This window comes from Oncorhynchus keta, chromosome 35 (assembly GCF_023373465.1).
Source record: "Oncorhynchus keta strain PuntledgeMale-10-30-2019 chromosome 35, Oket_V2, whole genome shotgun sequence".
NCBI lineage: Eukaryota > Metazoa > Chordata > Actinopteri > Salmoniformes > Salmonidae > Oncorhynchus > Oncorhynchus keta.
The window spans coordinates 57158909-57180757 of NC_068455.1; the positions used below are offsets into that span (position 1 = coordinate 57158909).

Here is a 21849-nt window from a genome sequence, read left to right on the forward strand (position 1 = left end):
GCCTACGCCTTTACTATGGTGAATCACTAAAACAATACAGCAATACACCTTGGAAAAAGAAGGAACAGCACGTTAGAAATCAGCTCAATATAATTGAAGAATCCATAGACGCTAACCACTTCCTGGAAAATTGAAAACACTAAACAAACAACAATATGAAGAGTTATCTATCCAAAACGGAGATGTATGGGTGAACCACTTCTTCAATCTTTTTGGTACTATAACAAATAACAAACAGCAAAAACATATACATGATCAAATACAAATTTTAGAATCAACTTTTAAAGACTACCAGAGCCTACTGGATTCTTCAATTACATTGAATGAACTACAGGACAAAATACAAATACTCCAAACAAAAAAGGCCTGTGGTGTTGATGGTATCCTCAATGAAATTATAAATATAAAGACCACAAATTCCAATTGGCTATACTAAAACTCTTTAACATCATTCTTAGCTCTGGCATCAAATTGGCTTTTTACCAAATTACCGTATGGCAGACCACGTATTCACCCTGCACACCCTAATTAACAAACAAACAAACAAAAACAAATGCAAAGTCTTCCCATGCGTTGTTGATTTCAATTTTTTTTAACTCAATTTGGCATGAGGGTCTACTATACAAATTGATGGAAAGTGGTGTTGGGGGAAAAACACAACATTATAAAATCCATGTACACAAACAGAAAATGTGCAGGTAAAATTGGCAGAAAACACACACATTTATTTCCATGGTGCTGTGGGGTGAGACAGGGATGCAGCTTAAGCCCCATCCTGTTCAAAATATACAGTGGGGCAAAAAAGTATTTAGTCAGCCACCAATTGTGCAAGTTCTCCCACTGTAATTTTCATCATAGGTACACTTCAAATGTATTTATTTGTTATTTTTGATGGCGTAGAAGCACCTTCTTGTCTTGTCTCTCAGATCGTTCAGAGCTTTGTGAAAGTTACCTGTGGAGCTGATGTTTTGGCCAAGGAATGTATACTTTTTTGTGTGCTCTAGGGCAACGGTGTCTTGATGGAATTTGTATTAGTGGTCCTGCCAACTGGACTTTTTATGGAACATCATTATTTTTGTCTTACTGAGATTTACTGTCAGGGCCCAGGTTTGACAGAATCTGTGCAGAAGATCTAGGTGCTGCTGTAGGCCCTCCTTGGTTGGGGACAGAAGCACCGGATCATAAGCAAACAGTAGACATTTGACTTCAGATTCTAGTAGTGCCCTTGCCAATTCGTTGATATACAGTGGGGCAAAAAAAGTATTTAGTCAGCCACCAATTGTGCAAGTTCTCCCACTTAAAAAGATGAGAGAGGCCTGTAATTTTCATCATAGGTATACTTCAACTATGACAGACAAAATGAGAAAAAAATCCAGAAAATCACATTGTAGGATTTTTTATGAATTTATTTGCAAATTATGGTGGAAAATAAGTATTTGGTAACCTACAAACAAGCAAGAATTCTGGCTCTCACAGACCTGTGACTTCATCTTTAAGAGGCTCCTCTGTCCTCCACTCATTACCTGTATTAATGGCACCTGTTTGAACTTGTTATCAGTATAAAAGACACCTGTCCACAACCTCAAACAGTCACACTCCAAACTCCACTATGGCCAAGACCAAAGAGCTGTCAAAGGACACCAGAAACAGAATTGTAGACCTGCACCAGGCTGGGAAGACTGAATCTGCAATAGGTAAGCAGCTTGGTTTGAAGAAATCAACTGTGGGAGCAATTATTAGGAAATGGAAGACATACAAGACCACTGATAATCTCCCTCGATCTGGGGCTCCACGCAAGATCTCACCCCGTGGGGTCAAAATGATCACAAGAACGGTGAGCAAAAATGCCAGAACCACACAGGGGGACCTAGTGAATGACCCGCAGAGAGCTGGGACCAAAGTAACAAAGCCTACCATCAGTAACACACTACGCTGCCAGGGACTCAAATCCTGCAGTGCCAGACGTGCCCTCCTGCTTAAGCCAGTACATATCCAGGCCCGTCTAAAGTTTGCTAGAGAGCATTTGGATGATCCAGAAGAAGATTGGGAGAATGTCATATGGTCAGATGAAACCAAAATATAACTTTTTGGTAAAAACTCAACTTGTCGTGTTTGGAGGACAAAGAATGCTGAGTTGCATCCAAAGAACACCATACCTACTGTGAAGCATGAGGGTGGAAACATCATGCTTTGGGGCTGTTTTTCTGCAAATGGACCAGGAGATTTATCGTGAGATTTTGAGTGAAAACCTCCTTCCATCAACAAGGGCATTGAAGACATGGCTGGGTCTTTCAGCATGACAATGATCCCAAACACACCGCCCGGGCAATGAAGGAGTGGCTTCGTAAGAAGCATTTCAAGGTCCTGGAGTGGCCTAGCCAGTCTCCAGTCCCCTCCAGTCCCCATAGAAAATCTTTGGAGGGAGTTGAAAGTCAGTGTTGCCCAGCAACAGCCCCAAAACATCACTGCTCTAGAGGAGATCTGCATGGAGGAATGGGCCAAAATACCAGCAACAGTGTGTGAAAACCTCGTGAAGACTTACAGAAAACGTTTGACCTCTGTCATTGCCAACAAAGGGTATATAACAAAGTATTGAGATAAACTTTTTTGCTTGACCAAATACTTATTTTCCACCATAATTTGCAAATAAATTCAATACAAATCCTACAATGTGATTTTCTGGATTTTTTTCTCATTTTGTCTGTCATAGTTGAAGTATACCTATGATGAAAATTACAGGCCTCTCTCATCTTTTTAAGTGGGAGAACTTGCACAATTGGTGGCTGACTAAATACTTTTTTTGCCCCACTGTATATCAACGAATTGGCAAGGGCACTACTAGAATCTGAAGTCAAATGTCTACTGTTTGCTTATGATCCGGTGCTTCTGTCCCCAACCAAGGAGGGCATACAGCAGCACCTAGATCTTCTGCACAGATTCTGTCAAACCTGGGCCCTGACAGTAAATCTCAGTAAGACAAAAATAATGATGTTCCATAAAAAGTCCAGTTGGCAGGACCACTAATACAAATTCCATCAAGACACCGTTGCCCTAGAGCACACAAAAAAGTATACATACCTTGGCCAAAACATCAGCTCCACAGGTAACTTTCACAAAGCTCTGAACGATCTGAGAGACAAGACAAGAAGGTGCTTCTACGCCATCAAAAATAACAAATAAATAAATTTGACATTCCAATTAGGATCTGGCAAAAAATACCCAAATCAGTTATTGAACCCATTGCCCTTTATGGTTGTGAGGTCTGGGTTCTGCTCACCAACCAATAATTCACAAAATGGGACAAACACCAAATTGATTCTCTGCATGCAGAATTCTGCAAAAATGTCCTCCGTGTACAACGTAGAACACCAAATAATGCATGCAGAGCAGAATTAGGCCGATACCCGCTAGTGATCAACATCCAGAAAAGAGCCGTTATATTCTGCAACCAGGAAGCGATTCCCAAACCTTCCATAACAAAGCCATCACCTACAGAGAGAGAAACCTGGAGAGGAGTCTCCTAAGCAAGCTTGTTCACAAACACACCCCACTGAGCCCCAGGACAGCAACAAAATAGACTCAACCAAATCTTGAGAAAACAAAAAGATAATTACTTGATACATTGGAAAGAATCAACAAAAAAACAGCAAACTATAATGCTATTTGGCCCTAAACAGAGAGTACACAGTGGTAGAATACTTGACCACTGTGACTGACCCCAACTTAAGGAAAGCTTTGACTATGTACAGATTCAGTGAGCATAGCCTTGCTATTAAACATCTCTGGGATAGGCGGGGCAGTTGCGTCCCACTTGGCCAATTGCCAGGGAAAATTCAGAGCTCCAAATTCAAATAAACTACTATAATATTCAAACTTTCATTAAATCACACATGTAAGATACCAAATTAAAGCTACACTCGTTGTGAATCCAGCCAAACATGTCAGATTTCAAAAAGGCTTTTCGGTGAAAGCATAAGAAGCTGTTATCTGATGATAGCACAACAGTAAACAAAGAGAGAGTAGCATATTTCAACCCTGCAGGCACCACACAAACGCAGAAATAAAATATAAATCATACCTTACCTTTGACGAGCTTCTTTTGTTGGCACTCCAATATGTCCCATAAGCATCACAAATGGTGCGTTTGTTCAATTAATTCCGTCGATATCTATCCAAAATGTCCATTTATTTGGCACGTTTGATCCAGAAAAAAAACTGCTTCCAATTTGTGCAACATCACTACAAAATATCTCAAAAGTTACCTGTAAACTTTGCCAAAACATTTCAAACTACTTTTGTAATACAACTTTAGGTATTTTTAAACGTTACTAATCGATCAAGTTGTAGACGGGACAATCTATGTTCAATACAGGAAGACGACAAACTCACGCTACTTTTCCAGTCATGCGCCTTCTCAAAAAGTACACTTCAAATGACACAAATTCAAGATGGCATTACTTCTTCATTACACAAAGGAATAACCTCAACCAATTTCCAAAGACTGGTGACATCCAGTGGAAGCGGTAGGAACTGCAAGCAAGTGATTTAGAAATCTAATTTCCCAATGAAACGTCTTGAATAGACAGTGACCTAAAAAAAAAAGAATCTGAATGGTTAGTACACAGGTTTTTGCCGGCTACATAAGTTCTGTTATACTCACAGACATGATTCAAACAGTTTTAGAAACTTCATAGTGTTTTCTATCCAAATCGACAAATAATATGCATATCTTATATTCTTGGCATGAGTAGCAGGAAGTTGAAATTGGGCACGCTATTTATCCAAAAGTGAAAATGCTGCCCCCTATCCCAAAGAGGTTTTAAGAAAGGCCAACATCGGCAGACCTGGCTGTCCAGAGAAGACAGGCTATGTGTACACTGCCCACAAAATGAGGTGGAAACTGAACTGCACTTCCTAACCTCCTGCCAAATGTATGAACATATTAGAGGCACATATTTCCCTCAGATTACACAGACCCACAAAGCATTTTAAAACAAACCCAATTGTGATAAAATCCCATAATATTATATATTGGGTGAAATACCAGTGTGCCATCAGAGCAGCAAGATTTGTGACCTGTTGCCACAAGAAAAGGGCAACCAGTGAAGAACAAACACCATTGTAAATACAACCCATATGTATGTTTATTTATTTTCCCTTTTGTAATTTAACTATTTTCACATAATATGACATTTGAAATGGCTAATGTTTACTGTCCAATTTAATTTTTAATTTAATTTATTATCTACTTTACTTGCTTTGGTAGTGTTAAAATATGTTTCCCATGTCAAATAAAGAACCTTAGAAATTTAAATTTAAATTGATTTGAAATGAAATTGAGGAGAGAGAGAGAGAGAGAGAGAGAGATAGAGAGAGAGACGCTTGCGTAAGTGACTTGGACTCTCTCATCACAGAGGGAGGTCCATCACTCTTGTGACGGCAGGGCTAAAGTTAATTGGGAATTAGTGTGTGTGTCATCCTATTGGCTGTTTTAATGAGGAAAAGCTACAGTAGTGTCTGTCACCCTCCTATCCTAGCCCAGTTTCTAAACCCAACCCAGCTGAGCCCCGGGCCCTAGGTGTAAATATATTTTCATAAGAGTGGGCCCTAGGTGTAAATATATTTTCATAAGAGTGGGCCCTAGGTGTAAATATATTTTCATAAGAGTGGGCCCTAGGTGTAAATATATTTTCATAAGAGTGGGCCCTAGGTGTAAACATATTTTCATAAGAGTGGGCCCTAGGTGTAAACATATTTTCATAAGAGTGGGCCCTAGGTGTAAATATATTTTCATAAGAGTGGGCCCTAGGTGTAAATATATTTTCATAAGAGTGGGCCCTAGGTGTAAATATATTTTCATAAGAGTGGGCCCTAGGTGTAAACATATTTTCATAAGAGTGGGCCCTAGGTGTAAATATATTTTCATAAGAGTGGGCCCTAGGTGTAAACATATTTTCATAAGAGTGGGCCCTAGGTGTAAATATATTTTCATAAGAGAGGTGTAAATATATTTTCATGGGCCCTAGGTGTAAATATATTTTTTCTAGGTGTAAACATATTTTCATAAGAGTGGGCCCTAGGTGTAAACATATTTTCATAAGAGTAGGTGTAAATATATTTTCTAGGTGTAAAATATTTTCATATTTTAAATATATTTTCATAAGAGTGGGCCCTAGGTGTATTTTCATAATTTTCATAGTTTTAAATATATTTTCAAGAGTGGGCCCTAGGTGTAAACATATTTTCATAAAAAGTGGGCCCTAGGTGTAAATATATTTTCATAAGACTAGGTGTAAATATATTTTCATAAGAGTGGGCCCTAGGCCCTAAGGTGTAAATATATTTTCATAAGAGTGGATGTTACTGTAATTTAATTAAATTTCTTGTTTGCATAAAATAGACGCGGACCAGTCTTTCAATATAGAATGTATTCTTTTGCAGCAGTTTATATACAGATCATGACGTCATTGCATTGCTTTAACAGAATCCCATCCTCTCGACCGGGACAAAGTAAGGTGAAAAGTTCATTATAACTTACTAACACACTCCCAGATAACTTTTGACCCCTCAACATTATCGATCACCACTGAACTGACAGTTTTAATTAACAGAAAACCTAGGAATGCACTCACTGCCTTATCTAAAAACCCCAGAGCTAAGTTTCTGTAGGGTCAACCATAAGCTAACGACCTTATCTGTTTTCACAGTCCACAACCCATTCGTTCCATTCCTAGTTGGAATGGTGTTCATTCACTTTTTATTGCTCCTTGTCCGTGTCACACAATCCCTTCTTATGAAATCATATTGTTAATCACTTATAAATCAGAGTATAAGTTTACTTAGTTACAATTCTATTTAAAATGGGGATAATGTTTATTCATTTATCCATAATAAATCCAACAGTGGGCCCTAGGTGTAAATATATTTTCATAAGAGTGGGCCCTAGGTGTATATATATTTTCATAAGAGTGGGGTTAACATTTAGAATGCACAATTCAACAATTCAATTCCCGACATGCTGATTCGTTGAACACGGCACGCGTGTAACTACAACCAGTTAGCAAGTCGAACATTTGTGAGATTCCTAGTTCCGACTAGCAACACAGAGAGAGCATCACATACAGCGCATTTGAAAAGTATTCAGAACCCCTTCTCTTTTTCCACAATTTGTTGTTACAGCCTAATATATATTAAATTAATGCTTTTCCTCATCAGTCTACACATAGTATCCCATAATGGCCAAGCGAAAACAGGTTCTTAGACATTTTGGCAAATTTATAAAAATTAATAAAAAACAAAAAAAAATGTATTTACATAAGTATTCAGACCCTTTGCTATGAGGCTTGAAATTGAGCTCCGGTGCATCCTGTTTTCATTTATCATCCTTGAGATGTTTCTTGGAGTCCACCTGTGGTAAATTCAATTGATTGGACATGATTAGGAAATACACGCACCTGTCTATATATTGTCCCACAGTTGACAGTGCATGTCAGAGTAAAAACCAAGCCATGAAGTCGAAGGAATTGTCCGTAGATCTCAGAGACAGGACTGTGTCAAGGCACAGATCTGGGGAAGAGTACAAAAAATTGCAGCATTGAAAGTCCCCAAGAACACAGTGGCCTCCATAATTCTTAAATAGAATAAGTTTGGAACCACCAAGACTCTTCCTAGAGGTGAGCAATCGGGGGAGAAGGCACGTTAAGGACTATCAGACCATGAGAAACAAGATTCTCTGGTCTGATGAAACCAAGATTGAACTCTTTGGCCAGAATGCCAAGCGTCACGTCTGGAGGAAACCTGGCACCATCCCTACGGTGAAGCATGGTGGTGGCAGCATCATGCTGTGGGGATGGTTTTCAGCATCAGGGACTGGGAGACTATTCAGGATCAAGGGAAAGATGAAAGGAGCAAAGGGGGGCAGGAAGACTTTTGGTTAGAGCGTTGGGCCAGTAGCTGAAAGGTTGCTGGATCAAATCCCCGAGCTGACAAGGTTCTGTCGTTCTGCCCCTGAACAAGGCAGTTAACCCACTGTTCCACGGTAGGCCATCATTGTCAATAAGAATTTGTTCTTAACTGACTTGCCTAGTTAAATAAGGGTTACAAAGTACAGAGAGATCCTTGATGAAAACCAGCTTCAGGGCCTCAGACTTTGTTATTATTTCACCTTTATTTAATCAGTAGGCTAGTTGAGAACAAGTTCTCATTTGCAACTGTGACCTGGCCAATATAAAGCATAGCAATTCGACACATACAACAACACAGAGTTACACATGGATTAAACAAGTCAATAATACAGTAGAGAATACAGTTTTTTTTTTAAAGTCTATATACAGTGAGTGCAAATGAGGTAAGATAAGGGAGTTAAGGCAATAAATAGGCCCTGGTGGCGAAGTAATTACAATATAGCAGTTAAACACTGGAATGGTAGATGTGCAGAAGATGAATGTGCAAGTAGAGATACTGGGGTGCAAAGGAGCAAGATAAATAAATAAATACAGTATGGGGATGAGGTAGATAAATGGGCAGTTTACAGATGGGCTATGTACAGCTGCAGTGATCTGTGAGCTGCTCTGACAGCTGGTACTTAAAGCTAGTGAGGGAGATATGAGTCTCCAGCTTCAGTGATTTTTGCAGTTCGTTCCAGTCGTTGGCAGCAGAGAACTGGAACATATCTTTGGTGACCAAAGGAGGAATTGGTTTTGGGGGTGACCAGTGAGATATATCTTCTGGAGCGCGTGCTACGAGTGGGTGACCAGTGCTCGGGTGACCAGTGTGCTCAGTATGACCAGTGTGCTCAGATAAGGCGGGGCTTTACCTAGCAGAGACTTGTAGATAACCTGTAGCCAGTGGGTTTGGCGACGAGTAGGAAGCGAGGGCCAACCAACGAGAGCGTACAGGTCGCAGTGGTGGGTAGTGTATGGGGCTTTGGTGACAAAACGGATGGCACTGTGATAGACTGCATCCGATCTCTGCTTCAACACAGATTAAAGGGTCTGGATACTTATGTAAATGTGATATTTCAGTTTTATTATTAATACATTTGCAAAAATCTCAAAAAATCTGTTTTATTATGAGGTATCGTGTGTAAATTGATGAGGAGAAAAAACAATTTAATCAATTTTAGAATAAGGAAGTAACGTAACAAAATGAGGGAAAAGCCAATGGGTCTGAATACGATCCGAATGCACTGTAAGTGACTTGAACTCCATCACAGAGGGACGTCTCTCACTCTACAGTTTGTAGGGCTGGTTCATTAGTTAGTAGTGTGTGTGTCATCCTGAGCAGTTGTTTTAATGAAGACCAACTAATGGATGTCAACCTACTATCCCAGCCCAGTCTCTAGAGGCTCTGAGCCCAGGCCAGCTGAGCCCTGGTCCCTCGAGCGATTAGGTGTCAGAGTCAAAATCAGTTGGCTTAGAGATCCCGCTAGCGGAACAACTTCCAGAGAAACTGGAGAGCGTGTAATTCAAATATATAATCATAAATATTATGGATTTGAATCATTTAGATGATAAGTGTCATATATTGGCTGAAAGCTTAAATTCTTGTTAATCCAACTGCCCTGTCCGATTTACAGAAGCTATTACAGCGAAAACATGCCATGCGATTGTTTGAGGACGGTGCCCCACATCAAAATATTTTTCCACCAGTACAGGTTTCATACATTCACATATAAAGATTAAATATTCACTTACTTTTTGAAAAACTCTTCCTCTGATTTGTCATCCAAAGGGTCCCAGCTATAACATGTAGTGTCGTTTTGTTAGATAAAATCCTTCTTTATATCCCAAAAAGTAGTAGTTAGTTGGCGCCATCGATTTGAGTAATCTACTCGTTCCGAAAATCTACCTAAATCTAACCTTTGTTTCAACAAGTCAAAATACATTTCTATTTACTCCTCAAATACCCTAAAATGTCATCAAACTATAATATTTATTTATTTATAATATGTTCAATAGGAAACTGATTTTAGCAGGTTCGTAATTTCTTCATGGCTCGAGCAAACACAGATTTCCAAGACGGTGTCCTAAAACTGTTATTTATTATTCATTTTTGAAGTTACAAGCCTGCAACCTTGAAAATACACTGCTGACACCCTGTGGAAGCCATAGGAATAACCCTAATTTACAATCTGACCCTTCTCTTTCATTTCTAAGAGGATGGACTCTCAAAAAAATAATCAAAGTAGGTTTTTCGTAGGATCTTCTCCTACCATATCTATTGTGTTATATTTCCCTACATTATTTTAACATTTCTACAAACTTCAAAGTGTTTTCCTTCCAATGGTACCAATTATATGCATATCATGGCTTCCGGGCCTGAGCTACAGGAAGTTTACTTTGGGCACGTCATTCAGACAGGAAGTGGAGAAAAAAGGGGCCTAGCCCTAAGAAGTTTTTAACAATTGGGAGATAACAACGAAAACAATTGAACCCATTTTGGTGTTTTCTCTCGCCAAAAATATACCTAACTGATATTTCCCTCTCAGTGGCAGTCGGTGGAGGACAAATACAGCACTTTTTTTTATGAGCATGGCCTTATTTCTATTACAGCGTATTGGATGACTGTCATTCATATTCCATTCGCACAGCTCAATGTAGCATCAATAGGTTTAGGCTACAACGTAATACTCAAATTTTCCCTATGCCCATCACGAGGTTGCTACAATCTAGTCTATGAATGAAAGGTTGAGAGAAATGTGAGTAATCAAGGTGACAGACATTCACACATTCAATACCGCCTTGCACACCGCCTAGCTGATCTAGGGGGTAATCATTAGTCCAACACTTGCAAACGAGAGTTTCTATTGGACAAATTCAGGTATGTTTGTCCCCGTTTCGTTCCGTTTGCTTCCGTTTAAGAAACGTTTTTCAACAGAATCGGCGGAATGAATACAACCTTGATCACACGGTAAACACAGTTCACTTTCATAGCAGCCACATACAAACAGTAATAATCCCTTTGATCATTGTATAATTCCTTGACACATCTAATATCTTCCGTTCTCACCTTTTCCCTTCGATTGTGGCTTCAGTGGACAACACATCAGCTGTTTGCTATCTGGTGAAAAAACGTCATCATTGTCACCATATTAACGTCATAGTCATCATAGCTACTAGAACTAATGCGTAAGTAAACCTGCTACAATCATGCAGCAGTCAGCAGCAAGCAGTTTAGCAGTTATAAAACCAGAAGCTTATCTTGACTTGGAAGAGTTTCAGTGTTGGATAGCCATAGCCAGCTAGATAATATAGCATCCCTCTCTGTTTGGCTAAACTAGTGAAAGTGAAAGTGGAAAAAAATACAACAAAATATAGCTCTCTTTCTCTCTCTCTTTGTTGCTTCTTCATTTTTGAAGAAACGGATTTGTTCAAAACTGTTCAACTATTGAATTTCTCTCTCTTTGAATCAACTACTTACCACATTTTATGCACTGCCGTGCTAGCTAGCTGTAGCTTATGCCTTCAGTACTATATTAATTCTCTGATCCTTTGATTGAGTGGACAACATGTCAGTTCATGCTGCAAGAACTCTGATTGGTTGGAGGACGTCACAATTACTGTGTCTATGGAAGGGGGTAAGAACCATAAGCGTCCTAGGTTTTCTATTGAAGTCAATGTACGCAGAGGACGGAAACTAGCTAACTACACCACGGAGCTATCCTACAGAGTGCTGTTGAGGCTACTGTAGACCTTCATTGCAAAATAATGTTTCACTATTTAAACATTTAATGAAATTTGCTGAGAAGGATGGTCCTCGCCTTCCTCCGCTGAGGAGCCTCAACTGTTCCCTCTCCAAGAAAATGACATTCTGTGTGTGATATGCAAGACGCCCCATCCCCTCCTCCCCCCGAAAATATACATTTCCTGTCATAACCAAAGCCTGTGGCATTCCACTGTTCCAGTGCACATTAGTGATTGAACCCCCCCCCCCTTGCCGCTACACAAGGGGTTCATAACATGGGTCATAGGATCGGTGCTAGGAGATCGTTAGCTCATGCCCTCAGTGAGGTAATCGAAGCAGCAATGCATCTCTCGCCTCCTGGCCAGCTTGCTAGGCTATCAGTCGCTAAGCCCCCTTGTGATTTGGGAAAGGCATGAGTGATTGAGGTCCATAATGCTTTGAAAACCGCCACCCCCCTGATCCTGTCTTGTTTTTACGAGCAACCAAACGACTGGGACTATTTTTCAGGTTGTGCCACTGATGACAGATCCCATGTGAGAGGCCTTGTAGAGGGTCGTGATGAGGCCGGAGTGCTATGACACTCCAATGCAGACTTCTCTATCTAGCTCAAGGGATTTACATGACAACATGCTAAGCTATCTGTTTGGCTGTCATCTTCACTCTGCATACAGCAATTCTTCTCCTTCCCTCTTATTCACCGTTAAATCCCTCATTTATCTCTCTCACACTCTCTCTGCTTCCTAGCATGTTCTCTGTCTACAGTACATGTTTTCCGTAGTGCTATTCTCATCCCCAGCGCTATCTAGCTAGCATCATCCCCTGTCAGTCAAATTGACTGGATGTTCTCCCACACGGATTAGAACACAAAACATCCATGTGCATTCAGCAGGGGACGAGACACCCAGGAATAACACACAATACAGCCATGTTCCAATGATAGAGGAAGCTGGTGGCAGAGAGTGGTGTTGGGGAAGCTACTCTGAAAATATTCCCATATAAAATAGATAGAAAGAGAGTGAGATATAGTTAGACAGGCAGAAAGTGAGAGCAGAAAATATCATATAACAGCAAGTGGGATAAGAGAGTGGGAGGGAGAGAGAGACCGTCACCTAAGTGACTTAAGCTCCTTCAGTGCAGAGCGACGTCCATCACTCTACAGTTGGCAGGGCTGAAGTTAATTAGGTAGTAGTGTGTGTGTCTTCCTGAATAAGTGTTTTAATGAAGACCAGCTCGTGGCTTATTTTAGAGTCTCTGTGCCAGCACAGCCCTGGGCCCTAAGGCCAAATGTGCCCATCATCATAAGGGCCCAGGGAGAGAGGGAGACCGGACCACTGCCACCTGATTCAAGACACAAATTGGTCCAATAAACCCTCATCAATGCACCTCCAGCCCGAGGCTGTCCACTGAGAGGACAAACACTGCCCACACACACACACACACACACACACACACACACACAGAAAAAATGTGGTGTTCCAAAAGGCCATCTGTAACGCACGTAAAGGTCACCTCCCTGACACATCTGACAGCTCACGCAAGTTATTATGCACACACACACACGCACACACACACATCTCCGTTGTGTCTTAAGCTGTCCGATTGCCAGTCGTGCCAAGACCTTCCCTTCTCCTCCTCCTCTCTCCCCTCCCTTCCTCTAACCCCCCAGCCTAAATGGCCCCCTGAAGTGACACGTCAGTTTCAATTTGACCCGGCAGGCCCCAAAACAATAACTTCATCAGCTCCTGTTAGTATCCTCTCCATCAGACAGCCACACAAACAAACACTGATTCCCTCTCTCTTCCGGAGGGCACTTTTTCCTCTGACTGATGTTCAGGCGGTAATAGAATGTCTTCAAGGACCTCTCAAGTGTTGGATGCTTGACTGTTTTAGTTCACTTCCTCTCAGCATACGCACTAACTTCTCACAGTACAACATAACTGTGTACAGCAATACTTTAACAGGCTAAAAGTATCACTCGGCTGTATACAGTATGCCCGAGCTTCCGCATAGCTACTGGAAATTCCATATTTCACCTCCGTAGTTTTCTGATGATCACCGCTACTCATTTGGGACAAGAGTTGTTCCTGCGTGACCTGATCATGATAAAACTCCTGGCCCTAAGAAGACAATCTCATTTCAGTCTTCTCACTGAGGATCACTATACTCACAGGGGAGAATGTTAGGTACAGGAGTGGTTGGGTGGCCACGATAGAGCGTGGTAAGCTGAGAGGTGATTTAATATCCAGGCTCTGTCCTCTCCGCTGCTGTCTGTCTATGTGGAGTCTGGACCTCCCCTGGAGAGGCAGGGTTGCTGAGACAGCACCTCTGAAACAGGAGAGCCACTGGGCTGACGTGTGTGTCTCCGTCCTTGACCGGAGGAGATGATCCTCCCTCACAGTGGGGGGCCGAGTACGCGTGTGCGAGGAGACCAAGAGTGAGCGTGTGGGTGTGTGTCGGGGCTGAAAGTGTGTGTGAACAACACGTGGTGTGTGTACGCTTCAACGTGTACGTGTTAGCGTGTGCATGTGCGCACACTTGTACCTAGTACGTGCCAATGTTCTGACGAATTGTCCTTGCTGATTTCCATCCTCTACCAAGTCTCTCCCTTCCCTTCACCACTATCACTTTTCCCTACAAAACATGTTGAGCAGCATCTTCACAGAGATAACAGTGAGCGAGAGCTACGGTATTATGGCAACAGCGCATATGCCTTACATTAAAGGAAAACTCCACTCAAAAACTATCTTTTGGTATTTCTTTCAGTAGTCCACTGTTGATACAGTCCCACATTTTTGTTGCATGTCAGGGGTCAAGTTTTCATGACATGATGCGTTTTGCGTCGTCATGATGATGTGGCAAGTGACACTTTGCTTCTTGAGAGTCCAATATCTTGAAAACTTGGCTGCTGACAAAAACAGAAACATTCTCGTGGACAGATTCCCGTGGACAGATGGAATGGCGAGAATCTGTCAAGGCAGTAGTTCCTGGTTTGGGATTTTCGTCATTTGGATGAATCAGGGTTGGGCGAAAACGGTGCTCAAACCGTTTCATGTCCGTTTGCGGATGATAAACGGTTGCCAAAAAGTCCAAATTGGCTGATATCGTAAAAATTCATGAAATATGCCTTTTGGCCACGATAAACACGGGTGAAATTACTTTCACTTCTGTGTAACTGAGATTAGCACTATATTAACAGTGGACTAATGAAACAAATACCAAAATATCATTTGAGTTGATTTTTCCTTTTAAGTGTCATTATTAGGGGATGGGAGAGTATCCCTATTGGGGTTCAGATGGACCTAATGATCACATCTAAGGATGGCATGGCCTGTGTAATGGACTGTCTCACTGGAGGCTTTATGCACACAGCATACACACACAGGCACACACAGGCATTGACATGCTCATACACACACACACACACACACACACATGCGCACAAGCCAGTAAGAAAGTCATGTTTTTTCTCTTAATTGAAAGGGAATGAGAGCTATTTCTGTCCTCTAAATGATTGAAGTGAATCCTCTAGGGGTTTGTAATGTAGAAATATAAGCATAATCTTTATGATTGCACACATTCCACACACATTAGATGAGCACGTGTGCAAACACACACACACACACACACACACACACACACACACACACACACACACACACACACACACACACACACACACACACACACACACACACACACACTCTCTCTCTCTCTCTCTCCCAACAGGCATTGATTAATCCATAAAGAGGGCCAATTTGGCTTCCCCTCTGCTTCTTCCCCTCTCTGCAGTAATTACCTCATCAAGTCTCATTTTAACCCACTTCCTCCAAAACAATATCCTACAGTAATCCCCCCAGGAGGCCCATTAATGTGGTCAAGGGTCATCACTTCTGATATCCAACCTGATTGGCCCAGCATGACACCCCATCCACTGTGAAAACAAGTGTGAGGGAAGCAGAGGGGAAAGAAAAGAGGGTTGATATCAGCAAAGAAAAAAATGATCTTCAGATCACCCCCCTCCACCAACCCCTGGTAACACATTAGTAATGGAACATGCAAATGAGCCGAACCCTCATCTGTCCAATCCAGATGCATAGTAATGACTGGAGGACCAGAAGAGAGAGCGCTGTTGAATTAAACATTAAACTATGTCCTCCGAAGTGGTTTATTTTTCCTAAACGACTTTTCCATCTCCGTACTTTGGGATGGGATTTATTTAATTTTTTTGTCTGTCCGAGGCACTTCATCATTTGTGCTGTGTCGCAGGTGCATTGGGGTCGATGACACCGGGCTCTGTAATGTATTCCATCTCTGTTGTGAATGCGATGCGACTCCACCCAGCCCCCAGCCTCAGGGTCAGCCCAAGGCTACACCCTGCAATCTATTAGCTTGCCAGTTTCCACATTCTTCAGGCTCTGCTGTGAAACTGAGTGGCCCACTTGTGTCGGAGTCGAGCCATAATGGCCGCCACCTGTAGCAGCACGGCTCAGGCAAGGTTCCAATCTCCTTAACGCGTTACCAGGGGAAATTCCCCCATGTGATGGATACTGTCCCCCATTGTTTCACTATGTCTGTCTGTGTGTGAGTGTGGGGAATTGGGATGTGTGTTGTGCAGTCTACGAAGAGACAAAGACTGATGGTGTCTTCCTTCGCCGCTTCTCTCTCCTCTTTCCGCTCTTTCCTTTCTCTTCTTCTCTCTATTTGTTTCTCTGCCCACCTATCTGTCTTCACCCGCTTTCTCTTTCTCCTACCCTCATTTTATCTCCCACCTCTCTCTTCCCTCTTCCTCCTTTCTGCATCTCCCCCCGACTTTCTCTCCTCCCTCCACTAGGTCGACAGTTGACCATCTTCAACAGCCAGGCGTTCATCAAGATCGGTGGTGGTGGCGGCGACAAGGCCCGTCACTTCCAGGGCCAGATCTCGGGCCTCTACTACAACGGGCTGCAGGTGCTCAAGCTGGCGGCCGAGGGCGACCCCAACGTGCAGGCCAAGGGCAACCTGCGGCTGGTGGGCGACGTGCCCTCGGTGCTCACCACGGACACCACCAGCACCACGCCGCTGGCCGACATGTCCACCACCATCATGGAGACAACCACGACCATGGCTACCACCACCACCCGCAAGCAGCGTTCACCCACCATGAGGGACAGTGTCACACAGGTTAGTAGGGGAGGACTGGGGGAGTAGGGAGGGGGTGAGGGGGAACTGGGGTGGAGTAGGGAGGAGGTGAGGGGGAACTGGGGTGGAGTGGGGGAGGTGAGGGGGAACTGGGGTGGAGTGGGGGGAGGTGAGGGGGAACTGGGGTGGAGTAGGGAGGAGGTGAGGGGGAACTGGGGTGGAGTGGGGGGAGGTGAGGGGGAACTGGGGTGGGTGGGGAGGAGGTGAGGGGGAACTGGGGTGGGTGGGGGAGGTGAGGGGGAACTGGGGTGGAGTGGGGGGAGGTGAGGGGGAACTGGGGTGGAGTAGGGAGGAGGTGAGGGGGAACTGGGGTGGAGTGGGGGAGGTGAGGGGGAACTGGGGTGGAGTGGGGAGGAGGTGAGGGGGAACTGGGGTGGAGTAGGGAGGAGGTGAGGGGGAACTGGGGTGGAGTAGGGAGGAGGGAGGGGGAACTGGGGTGGAGTGGGGGGGGAGGTGAGGGGGAACTGGGGTGGAGTAGGGAGGAGGTGAGGGGGAACTGGGGTGGAGTAGGGAGGAGGTGAGGGGGAACTGGGGTGGAGTGGGGGGAGGTGAGGGGGAACTGGGGTGGAGTGGGGAGGAGGTGAGGGGGAACTGGGGTGGAGTGGGGGGAGGTGAGGGGGAACTGGGGTGGAGTAGGGAGGGGGTGAGGGGGAACTGGGGTGGAGTAGGGAGGGGTGAGGGGGAACTGGGGTGGAGTAGGGAGGAGGTGAGGGGGGAACTGGGGTGGAGTAGGGAGGGGGTGAGAGGGGAACTGGGGTGGAGTAGGGAGGGGGTGAGGGGGGAACTGGGGTGGAGTAGGGAGGGGGTGAGGGGGAACTGGGGTGGAGTAGGGAGGAGGTGAGGGGGAACTGGGGTGGAGTAGGGAGGAGGTGAGGGGGAACTGGGGTGGAGTGGGGGGAGGTGAGGGGGAACTGGGGTGGAGTGGGGAGGAGGTGAGGGGGAACTGGGGTGGAGTGGGGGAGGTGAGGGGGAACTGGGGTGGAGTAGGGAGGGGGTGAGGGGGGAACTGGGGTGGAGTAGGGAGGAGGTGAGGGGGGAACTGGGGTGGAGTAGGGAGGAGGTGAGGGGGGAACTGGGGTGGAGTGGGGGGAGGTGAGGGGGAACTGGGGTGGAGTGGGGAGGAGGTGAGGGGGAACTGGGGTGAAGTGGGGAGGAGGTGAGGGGGGAACTGGGGTGGAGTGGGGAGGAGGTGAGGGGGGAACTGGGGTGGAGTGGGGAGGAGGTGAGGGGGAACTGGGGTGGAGTGGGGGGAGGTGAGGGGGAACTGGGGTGGAGTGGGGAGGAGGTGAGGGGGAACTGGGGTGGAGTGGGGGGAGGTGAGGGGGAACTGGGGTGGAGTGGGGAGGAGGTGGGGGAACTGGGGTGGAGTAGGGGGGAGGTGAGGGGGAACTGGGGTGGAGTGGGGAGGAGGTGGGGGGAACCGGGGTGGAGTGGGGAGGAGGTGAGGGGGAACTGGGGTGGAGTGGGGAGAGGGTGAGGGGGAACTGGGGTGGAGTGGGGAGGAGGTGAGGGGGAACTGGGGTGGAGTGGGGAGGAGGTGAGGGGGAACTGGGGTGGAGTGGGGGAGGTGAGGGGGAACTGGGGTGGAGTGGGGACGAGGTGGGGGGAACCGGGGTGGAGTAGGGAGGAGGTGAGGGGGAACTGGGGTGGAGTGGGGAGGAGGTGAGGGGGAACTGGGGTGGAGTGGGGAGGAGGTGAGGGGGAACTGGGGTGGAGGTGAGGGGGAACTGGGGTGGAGTGGGGAGGAGGTGGGGGGACTGGGTTGACACTGATCTGGGGCCAGTTTGGGATTTTCCCTCCTAAATTGTGATTATACTTTGATCCTAGATTTGTGCTTATAAGAGGAACTTCTTCACAGAGTGAGTGGGGGGGGGGGGACAAGGGTCATGACTGTTTCATAGTAGTTATTCCTCTCTACAGAATCATACAAACTTTCTGTAGCTACGTACTCTCTGTTTGGCCAAAGATTGACATTCAGGACTTCAAACGAACCCGTTAACAAGTCTAGTATACCCCATTAGAGCAATCCAGACGGGCGTTTTGATTCCTTCTAAAGCAAAATCACAGATCGAAGCCCAGACACATTGTTAGAGGCAATATGAATCACATCCATCCAGACCAATCACACGTAGCCAGACAGTTGTGGCATCGACGGAATAAACGCAGATAAATTGCTTGCCTCAATTACCCTGCCTCACCCTCTCAACATGTTGTTATCCTGTGTGCGTGTGTGTTCGAGTGAGCGCACCCTACCCGTGTGTCTAGTATACACGTCCCCATGCAAAGGCTACGTTTTCCGAGCACTAATCTCAACATGTTACGATCACTCGATCCACCAATCCTGGAAGTGGCAATTGGGGAACAACGGGAGATAGAGCTGTTAGGTCAACTACTGTAGACACACAGTCACACACAGTCCGTATGTTGTCACAACGCCGCCCAGTCCCCACGCAACCCATAATAAGCTGTAATAACAGGCCTGTGGCCTCCAAGAGAGGGAATCGATTCTTCCAATTTCACAGCCCATTCCGTCTATTAATTAGCCTCAAGCCGCATGAATTGTAACGTAATGCAGCGCAGCCACATTAGCATTATGATGCAGTAGTGTGGTGGTGTAGCATTAGAATAGTATTAGGATCCAGGCTCCCGGAGAGAAATGCTACATTGATTGAGCTTACTTGACACAACTTGAACAAAAACAGAATAGTCCCAAAAGTTCAAACACCACATACTTGCAAATCCAGGTAGGCTCAATGTATGCTTGTGCTGGCAATACGGTACGGAGAATTCGTACAGAGGGCGTGGCGCAATCGCGGAGCCTCTATAGGCTTGTGGAGGCCAAATCCAGCTCTGTGCCGCATCGCTGTGCGCCTCCCAAATTACGGAACCATGCAGAGGGCTCTGTTTGGCTCCGTAATACCTCCGCATGGACATGATTGGTTGGCGGTAGGTGAGGGCGGGAGGTCCTGCAGAGACACAAACTCTCTTCCTTGACAGCTTCCTTCACAGCAGCTCTGCTGTGGTCCGCCAAGCGCAAGACGCATGACCGCTCTTTCTGCAGCGGCAGCATGGCAGTAAACACTGTCAGACGTCAGATTGACCACGCGGAGCCTAAACGGTTAGGTGAGGTGAAGCGCAGCTCTAACACTGTTTCTGCCATTTCAAAAGACTTGCGAGGTGTTGCGCGGCAAAAGGACGTTAAACTAAAAGTAACATGAACATTGGATTTCTCTCAAGCAGCTCTCTCATTATCACCCTCCTGGTCCTCAGAAGCTTACCTGAGATCAATCACACAAACCTCTTGGCCTGACAGCCTACCTTTTGACAACCACTGCCTAAGGACATTGCTCTCATACCAACTACCTAACTCCCCCACCCGTTCTTTCTCCCATCTCTCTTCCCCTCCATCTTCCTAGCTCACCACACTTGAAAGCGAAGGCCCGTCTCACTCCTCTCTCTCTCTCTCTCTCTCTTCTCAGCCAATAACAACAGTGCTAATTACTGTGTGGAACTAAAAGCTTCTCGGAGAGAGAAAGCGAGGAGGGATTGAGAAAGATGTAGGGGGGGGGTGTAAGGGTAGACTAGAGAGATGTGGGCGTCTTATGCTACTAGCTGCCGCACTGCAAACACCAATCAAGTCTTATCTAATTGAATGTTCGCGTTTGGGCAGCCGTTGTTTGTTTACCTTTTGGGACTTCACCCAGCATCATCCTTCCCTCATCGCGCTGCGTAGCCGGAGCCACAGTCCTTTGATTTCAGCCTCGCTAAATTCAATCAATGGGTGGAAAATGAGCTTAATTATCTCTATGCGGCGTCATCAAAGCAGCCAGGGATTGACTGGGTTCTCTCTCCGTCGGTTTCGAGAGGGGGAGTAGAAGAGGAGATCAGACCATGTGGACTGTACAAAGATCAATGCTGCTAGCGACTTCCTCCTTGCAAGGCCCTGTGTGTATAATGCAACGGTAGTGGCGCTAGTGCCATTATCAAAACGGAAAGATTGTCCTTCCAAAGTGAATGCTCTGTAGGATGCTGCGACTGGCTCTACTATTAGGAACGGAGCTTGGGTGACCCCTGTAGAGTTCCATTACGTGTTGTGTGTGCATCCCAAATGGCACCCTTTCCCCTATACGGTGCACTACTTTTGACCAGAGCCCTCATCTGCCCTGGTCAAAAGTAGTGCCCTAGATGGGGGATATGGTTCCATTTGGGCCATTGCCAGTGTTATATCTGATGACCTCTTTCCTGGTGGTCTGCGGTTTAGCTACTCTCTGTGCCGAGCTAGTGAACGTAAGATCAGGGTAACCTAAACCGGATATGCACTGCTCATGTTTTTACGTGCCCGTCTCCGTCTCGGTGCGTGTGTCCACAACGCATGTGTGTGTCACTCAATATGTATTCCATATCAAAGTCTCTCCACCTGCCTCTAGGCAGGACTCGACATCCGTGTGTAGAAAGAAGTGTGTAGTGACAAGGCTCCTTAGCGGGTGTTGTGTTTTGTGTGCTGTGAATTAGACAGCCATCTTGAGAAATGTCTGCAGGCGTCCTGGTGCCCTGAGGCACGTTCGGCTCGAGCAGATAGCTGGTGTTTCTGTTTGCACGCTGCTCCGCCACGCCGTTGTTTATGATTGACGAGCGTCATGCTTACTGCTTGACGTGCACCGCACCAAGTCAGAACACAAGTCCTGGTCCTTCCGTGTGTTTTTATAGGCAATGAACAGCTCTTCCACAGAGATGTTCAATACAGCTTTGCTATATTGCCTTGAGCCCATAATAGGGGCGTACATGATAATCCCGAATAACCTTTTATTACGAAAAGCAAAACCCGGAGAAAGAAGTCATTACGAACGAGTTACTCAACCAAGAACCGCGATGACAAAGTATATGATCTAAGCCTCCTTAACGCTCCCCAGTCAGCCGATGCTTTGTTGGGCTAACCCAGCTTTCCCCACTCTAACGGATGGCTCTGTCATTGCCCTGCTCTTCCTG

At 45.3% G+C, this 21849-nt stretch overlaps 1 protein-coding gene across 3 annotated transcripts in view; it reads left to right on the forward strand.

The window, feature by feature from the left end:
- Positions 1-21849, forward strand: part of LOC118368670 (neurexin-2-like) — a 991707-nt gene that overhangs the window by 923693 nt on the left and 46165 nt on the right. For all 3 annotated transcript variants that reach the window (XM_052497154.1, XM_052497155.1, XM_052497156.1), the window contains one exon: positions 16517-16845. In XM_052497154.1, coding sequence (XP_052353114.1) covers positions 16517-16845 — 329 coding nt within the window. The remainder of the gene's footprint in view (positions 1-16516; positions 16846-21849) is intronic.